At 38.0% G+C, this 7,232-nt stretch overlaps 1 protein-coding gene across 2 annotated transcripts; it reads right to left on the bottom strand.

Annotated features, from left to right (window-relative positions):
- Positions 1-1,672: 1,672 nt before the first annotated feature.
- On the bottom strand, positions 1,673-6,975 carry LOC109137099 (beta-1,3-galactosyltransferase 2). Of its 2 annotated transcripts, none has more exons than XM_019254513.2 (4): positions 6,723-6,975; positions 5,751-5,919; positions 3,645-3,929; positions 1,673-3,390 (listed from the first exon to the last, which is right to left on the bottom strand). In XM_019254513.2, exons 1-4 carry the CDS (start codon positions 6,785-6,787, stop codon positions 2,785-2,787), a joined length of 1,125 nt encoding a protein of 374 aa, XP_019110058.2. In that variant the 5' UTR covers positions 6,788-6,975; the 3' UTR covers positions 1,673-2,784. The 2 variants fall into 2 exon arrangements, with proteins under 2 accessions (XP_019110058.2, XP_019110060.2); XM_019254515.2 differs by having other exon boundaries at positions 3,645-3,787.
- Between the last annotated feature and the right edge of the window lie 257 nt (positions 6,976-7,232).

The raw sequence follows: 7,232 nt of genomic DNA, 5'->3' as shown, positions 1-7,232 counted from the left end.
TGCAATAAATCTAAAAACACTAATTAAAGACAAAAAAAAAAAAATTGGTTGTTGTTCTGTCTATGGGCTGTGTGCGTGTTTGATAATTATTCTTATTCGGCAGTCATATCAGGATGTGGCTTTCATAAAGTTAGTTAGGCTGAGGTGTTGAAGGTTTTGGCGAGGTTTTTTTTCTTCCTGTTGATGTTTTGCAGACTACCTGGAGTTCAGATTCTTTATAGAAGCTTTAAAGAATGTGAATTAGGAAAGATTTACACAAAGTGTGACTGATTTCGACAACGTGTTACATGTCAGTTATGTTATTTCTAGCTGTGGAGCTGTTCTCACAAAGAGGAGATCTATGTCACGATAAGTTTAAATTGATCTACCCACAGGTTGCTCAGTCAGACACCGTGCAGCTTCAGCTGTTATTTATAAGGTTTATGAAGCAGACAGGAAGCGATAGAGGAAGACCAAAAAAAGAAAAGGGAAAATAATTTTTTTGTTGTGTCTCGCTCATTGACTGCACTGCAGGAAGTGACAATGTCAAAATATACCTTTTTTTCTAACGGATGACAGATCAATTCACTTTTATAACCCTGATGAGATTAATGTGTTAAACCCACTACGTAGAGAGAACTGATTAGAAAATAAAAAAAGATATGTTTATATATGCGTGACAAATTTAATAATAACATTGTGGAAAACCCTCTTAATTATATCCATCATCAGATTTAAAGTTCACTCTAGTGTAGCAAAGTGTGCTGCATCAAATAAAATAAATGTTTTCGTCCACTGAAAGCTTGTTGATTGATTTACTTCTAAAGGCCTGCATTGGCTGCAGGCTTGATTGATCGCTCTGAACTAAATACCATTTGAGATTTCATAGATTATGCTATCATTCTGGGGGTAAACACTTCCACAGGCTTCCAATAAACATTTGTTACTCAGGAGATTAGAGAAACTGTTTCATACATGCTCAAAGAACTGCATGTCCGTACATGATCCTAGTACGTAATTCTCTCTGACTCAGGCTTCTAAGCTGTACAACGTCATACTGTTGTAACTTAATTCACTCGTTCACCATAATGCACCACTCAGAGATGTTTAACAGTAAAAAGTACACACTGGGTCTTATCTTTCAACCTGTGATCAGGCTAAGTTAGAGGGTATTTACAGTACATGTAATAATATACAAGCTATCCTACCTCTATTCAGTTTTTCTGTGTGATTGGATGAATTGAATGTTTTGATTGGATCATGTTGCTAGATGAAGCTCAAAGTTCTTACAGTTTATCCTGCAAGAACAGAAATATCCAGATTTTATGGTAGTCCATCTAGGAGTTGTCGAGATCTTCCACCCTGAACCGAAAATGTTGACATGCTGGTGGCGCTAGACAAAAGGTCAAGGCTCGCCGAAGTCATTAGGATTCATCCTCTGAGGACATTGAAGGTCAACACCAAAGTTTGAAAGTCTAGGAATGCATTCAACAGAGTTGAACATTTCACATTTAACCAAAAAAGGCACCCACAAAGTGTTCTGTTGAAGCCTACTTGCAAAAATATGTTGCATAACAAAATTAAATGAAAAATAATGACTTCACAATAATTACTTACACCATTGTTACTGCAGCGTGTGTGCTCTACAGCAGGAGAAATACTGTAGCTTCAACACAGAACACAGATCACGTTATCGAAGATAAAAGCCACATGGTGTGCAGCTGTTGTTTATTTGCAAGCGAATCACTCCTGTTCAAACAGCTTCTCTGGAAGTCTTGTATTGTTTCATCTTCTGTGTTCATAACTTCCTCTTCCGTAACTCTGCATCAGTCACAAAATCATCACAACCTGACATTATAATCAGATACTTTCTAATAAGGTTGCAAAATACAGTGTGTGCAATACGCTTGTTCACATCATAGTCAATGATGCCTGCATCACTTCTCTTTATAGCTGAGGGTGGGGGTTCTATTTCAGTGGGGGTCGTGCGTTTTCGCACCGGCAGTCGGCAACGCAAAAATGTCGCCGGCGTCCGGGAGAGAAGTTGAGCCAGATTCAACTTTTGGAAGAAAAACAGAGCCCCACGTCACGCTCCACAAGCCAATCAGACACTCAGATTGGTCAAACCTCCACAGACAACCTGAAATGTCTCTGAAGCAGAGACTATCCAGGTGGATTCACAAACTAAACTCTGTGTGTGTGCTCTCACTTTGTTTATTTCATGTACCCAGCTTCTAAATCTGAGCACCACCACCAACATTTTGTGACAAGGTCGCGTAGTAACAGTAACAATCAGATTCTAAAAATTGACTGCCATTAGATTACAGTTACCTCATCAAGGAGTACTTGATTACATTTTCTTTAAATCATAACTGGAGCTCTGTTCACTCATAAAACTGACGTGCCAGACATACATTGAGTCAAGATGGAAGATTAAAAAAGCAGCAGAAAACCCCCCAAACAATTCCTCTTGCATTTTGTACATCATATCCCTGTCGGCAGATCATTCATCTTCACAGCTTTAAAATTACTTTGGAAATAGAATATTGAGGTTAACATTCAGCATGTATGTGCAAACAATCCTGTGAAAGCTCATTTCAATCACACGTGTTAGATTCTATGAAACGTCCTATAATCTTTAGTCTATTGACATCATTTGTGCAATCTTCGCAAACATATAAAACATGAACATGTTTCAAAATGGACATCAGTTCACAATTAGTCATACTGTAACTGCTGTGCAATGTGACTATGCAGTTACATAATGCAACAGTCATAATTCTCGTAAGGCACAGGTGGATGTACTCAGCAGCCACTTTGTGCTTCAGTCTGATACTTTCTCCATGTGTCTGAAATCTGTTTAGAGTTCTCTAGTATTGTTGTAATGACAGAGGTCCAGTAGCATTTCATCAAGACACTATGGAAAGGTATTGTTGTCCTAAACAAGCCACCATTAGGAGGATCTGTAACTTCAATTCCCAAATTTTTCATACACATTCCCACGTACACATCCTCAATGTAAATGGCTTTTACATGTGCAGAGGCATCCACTATCTTCTTGGGTAAATCCATTGAGAACACATAGCCCAGTCCCAGGGCATACGGTGGGTATGTTGGATTAGAAAAGACAGAAACAGGCAGAAACCACTTTGAATTGTGGTCTCTAAGAACAGCAGCACCTCTTGCAACCTTTCCTGTCATGTAAAGATGTCGAGGGGCTTTCAGAAGCATGTCAACGAGCTTGTGGACATTAAGGAACATGTCCGAGTCGACCTTCATGGCGTAGGCCGTGTTGGGGCAATGGGAGCTGAGCCATTCCAACATGACCATGGTTTTAATGGTGAGGTTTTTGTAGCTGTCCAAGAAATTACTCTGGAGAATATCATGATGTGTCTGGCTTTCCTCTAACACCTGAAGAGGGGGAGATAGGAAGGTTAAAAGAAGTAGTTAACAGATCTTTTGGCCACTTAGTGGCAGTGGAGCAAGCGATTCACGTTAGACTATTTATTTGAATGGCAAGAACAGAGATGCATTTGGATTTCCCCCCAGTGAACCACAGAATGATTTCCTCACTCTCTATACAGTATATATGTATATAACATTTATGTATTTTGATGGTCGAGAGTGACAGAAAATTCAATCATACTGAAAATGAAACAACTTACTTGCTTCTGAAGGGCTTCTGTTCCATCTTCCTCTTTGGACAGTCCCAACAAGAAGTAGAGGCTGACCACTTGTCCCAGCACTTTGCTTTCTTTCCCCCATGTCTTGCGGATAGTATCACGGGCTTCTCGGTTGTGGGGTGCAACTGGGATCACAAGAACCAAGAATGGGCTTTCCTGTCGACATCTATCGTGTTCATCCAGTATGAATGTGTACCGGTGGGGATATGCCACAAAGAACTCTGCTGAAGGGTCAGCTGGTGAGATTTGCACATGAGGTTCTTGTACCTAATTAGCACAGGATTTTTTTTTATTGTGAACTTGTTTACTTTCAAATGTTAGAAATGACAAAGATGGATATGATGTGTTCACACAAAAGGCAATGTAAATTTGACCTGTTATATTTGTGCAAATGTGTGACCGCTTGGCTGTTCGAGCAGTGTAAAGTGTAGTGAGTGTGTGCCACAGTGCACCACAAGCTCTGCTGTCTCTAGCTGCTTTCAAATGCGGGGGTTATGTTTACTGTGTTGACAAGAAGAGGCAAGATGGATGCCCCCCCCCTCCCCTCCGCCTTTGGGTGATGAGGTTTTCATCTGTCATGTGTAACCACAAGCTCACGAGTTCATTTGAAGGCAGCGCTTCTCATTTTTCCAAATCATCTTTGTGTATGAATTTATATTTAATAAAGCCCTAGGATCAATGCTGGCACTAACGCATAAGGTGTTATTACACAGTATCATACATGTGATTACTTCTCTCAGTAAGTGGTGTAAGGGAATTAAATTTGAGATTCAGGGAATACATTACAGTTACTAATCCCAGTAATGCTCCTTTACTTTAACAATTTTCGGTATCGGCTTTTTTTTTCTTTGATGGATGGTTTCCTCTATGTGCATTCAGTTGACAGAGTCAGATTCAGTAAATGTTAGACTAGTGCAAGAAGCAAAGGCGTGGGAAAGTGGCTAACTTACTCAGTGGTAAGTCAGGCTGCACTCAGGAAACACCTGCCTTTGTTCAGAGCTCAGGACAACAGTTAGTTTAACGCTCGTCCTGATAACATTGAGCTAGCTGTTCATGGTTAATGAAATTAAATGAAATGCAGATAATAAATAAACGAGTAATGTAACTTCTTACTTTTGCTGTTGAGTAATTAGTAATTGCAACGGCTCTGAAACTGAGTGATAAGTACTTGATTACATTTTCCACATGACTTGCAGAAGAATACATTAGTCACCTCGTACAGACATGCCCATTTACAGTAAGTCACACATTCCAGACCAATATCCTGTTGATTCACACCTTTCTTCACAACAATGGACACACATTTGTGCGGCTTCTAAGATGTATCATTTTGAGTTTTGTGTGAACAAATCATTTAAGAAAACCGTGCACTGGCACATATTTCAACAGTACACTAAAAAGCAACTTATAGAAGCAAATAAGAATATATTTGAAGTATTTACAGCATTGGTATATTTGATGCTGAAAATTATGCGTCTGAATTAATTTGTTCTGAAATTAGATTAGATCATTTTAGAATTTTAAAAAATATAGAAATAGTTTTAGATCTGATTGATCGAAAATTGGAAAATAGGAATACCAAGTACAGGATAAGCGATCGAGCCAAAATGCAGTCAAAAGGGAAAAGCATTATTTAGTCAAACTTCATGTATCTGTAATGTAGGTCGCACATGGGCATCGCTTCATTTTAACAGGTCACAATCCAGAAAAGGTTGAACCACTGAGCCACAGCTGAATTTGACTGTTGTTCTATTTATATTTCTGGATCAGGAATCTGCCCAATCAAATTTGACCAACCTGAAATTTGAACCTTTTTTTTTAAACCCTAAAATTGTTAAAATGATTATGTTTCTTATTTGCTTCCACACTTGTTACACAACATTTTACTGGCTGAATTTTAAGCAGCTGAAAATCGACGGATGAATGTTAAACATTCTGCCTCGAAAAGTAGCATTAAAAAAAAAATACATTGCTTGACTCAAACAGAAGCAAAAATAATTCCGATGCATTATGTGTGTTGATTTTATGTTTTGATAGCTGTCTTTCTTTAAAGACGACACAACCACAATGACCATTAAACATACTTACAGTGCCAAATGTCATATTGTTGTGAGATTGGATTGACCATGAGCTTGTTGTCCAAGAAAACCATGGCGCTTGGTTTGAAATGTAGACTGTTAACATTACAGTTCCGGTCATGAGGACGAGCAACACAAGACAGATCGTCCGTCGAGCTCCTGTCCACTGAGTCTTTTCACTGCCAAGACAAAAGTGAAAGTGAGTTCTCATTTTGCACATCAAGAGCACTTTAACTATGAAACATCTATAACTGTTTACTCTCCATTAACATCTTTATCCACACGAAATCATTGTTAAAAGCAGCTATGAAAAGGCTGCAGCAAGTGTGGGTTTAAAATGCATAATATTAAAAATTTACTGTTCTCATGCTCATTTTCCTGTTACACGATGCTTATCAGAGTGTTGGTTACGTGATGAGTCAGAAGAACATGGCACTTTAGGGTCAGGTGGTGTTGATTTTAGAGTTGAGAGTTGAAGTGTAATATTCAGTCAGCCACCTGTTCAACCACCTTTCTTCACTTCATCGGGAACACTGATCTCAATATGTTTAAAAAAACAAACAACATTGACTTTCCCATGTCATTTCCAAAGCTATATGTCTACATATATCTACATATTTTACATGTATTTTGACATACTGTATATGTAAAAGAATATTTATAATATAATATTATTATAATATGAAGTATATACTTAACTAATGTCATGAAATCAGATAAAAAAACTCTTTGGTTTCTGCTTTCGAAATGGAGCTGTTGTACCACATGGAAAATTACTGTTGTGTTATATGCTTTTCTTTGCAGGAAGTAATAGATTGTACTGATATTACAGCATTATCAGCTCCAAAATCACATTTTCTCTTCTTGCTGGACACAAATCATCAATGAAGTCATATTTAAGAATCACACTGAGCCTTGGACTGAACTGTATGATCACTTCAAATCAATATATTTCAAACCGAATGAAAAAGTCTCGACTTACCATTTAGAAACGGAGCTCTCCGGCATTTTTACAAAGTGATTTCCAAACCAACTGTTGTGACACATAGACACACAGCAAGTAGGAATGAGGATGTTGCTGTTGTCCTGTTAAACTGCGCTACTGCACTGTGGTTTGTGGTGAAGTTGTGTGAGACAAGCACACAGCAGGCCTTCTCACGCGCAGTCAGTATCCTGCTGTGAAAAAAAGACATGTAAACGTGCAGCATTCAAATATATATTATATATAACTGCTGATGTTGGTATGAGCTTTACAGGGAAATTTTTAACGGTTGCTAATGGTGCTTCATAATTATGACTAATACAACACTTAACCTCTATTGCAACATTTGCTTTTTTATCAGAAAACGCCCACTTTAGTTCCTCTGGTTAAACTATTTCTCTCCTACAGCTTTTAATATTTGCAAGTCTCATACTGTTGACTGATTTTTCTACAACCCAACAAACATTTATATAAACATGTATTTTACATTTTTATAAACATTTTATTCAG

The sequence above is a fragment of the Larimichthys crocea genome, chromosome I, assembly GCF_000972845.2.
Source record: "Larimichthys crocea isolate SSNF chromosome I, L_crocea_2.0, whole genome shotgun sequence".
Classification (NCBI taxonomy): Eukaryota; Metazoa; Chordata; class Actinopteri; family Sciaenidae; genus Larimichthys; species Larimichthys crocea.
This window is presented reverse-complemented; position numbering and strand designations above follow the sequence as displayed.

What these genes read in the sequence shown, in the direction of transcription:
- LOC109137099 (XM_019254513.2), bottom strand. Translation starts at nt 6,787, where the DNA reads ATGTGTCACAACAGTTGGTTTGGAAATCACTTTGTAAAAATGCCGGAG. An exon ending in GAGAGCTCCGTTTCTAAATG is followed by an intron (nt 5,920 to 6,722) that starts GTAAGTCGAGAC and finishes TTGTCTTGGCAG; the next exon opens with TGAAAAGACTCAGTGGACAG. An exon ending in ACAATATGACATTTGGCACT is followed by an intron (nt 3,930 to 5,750) that starts GTAAGTATGTTT and finishes TGTGCTAATTAG; the next exon opens with GTACAAGAACCTCATGTGCA.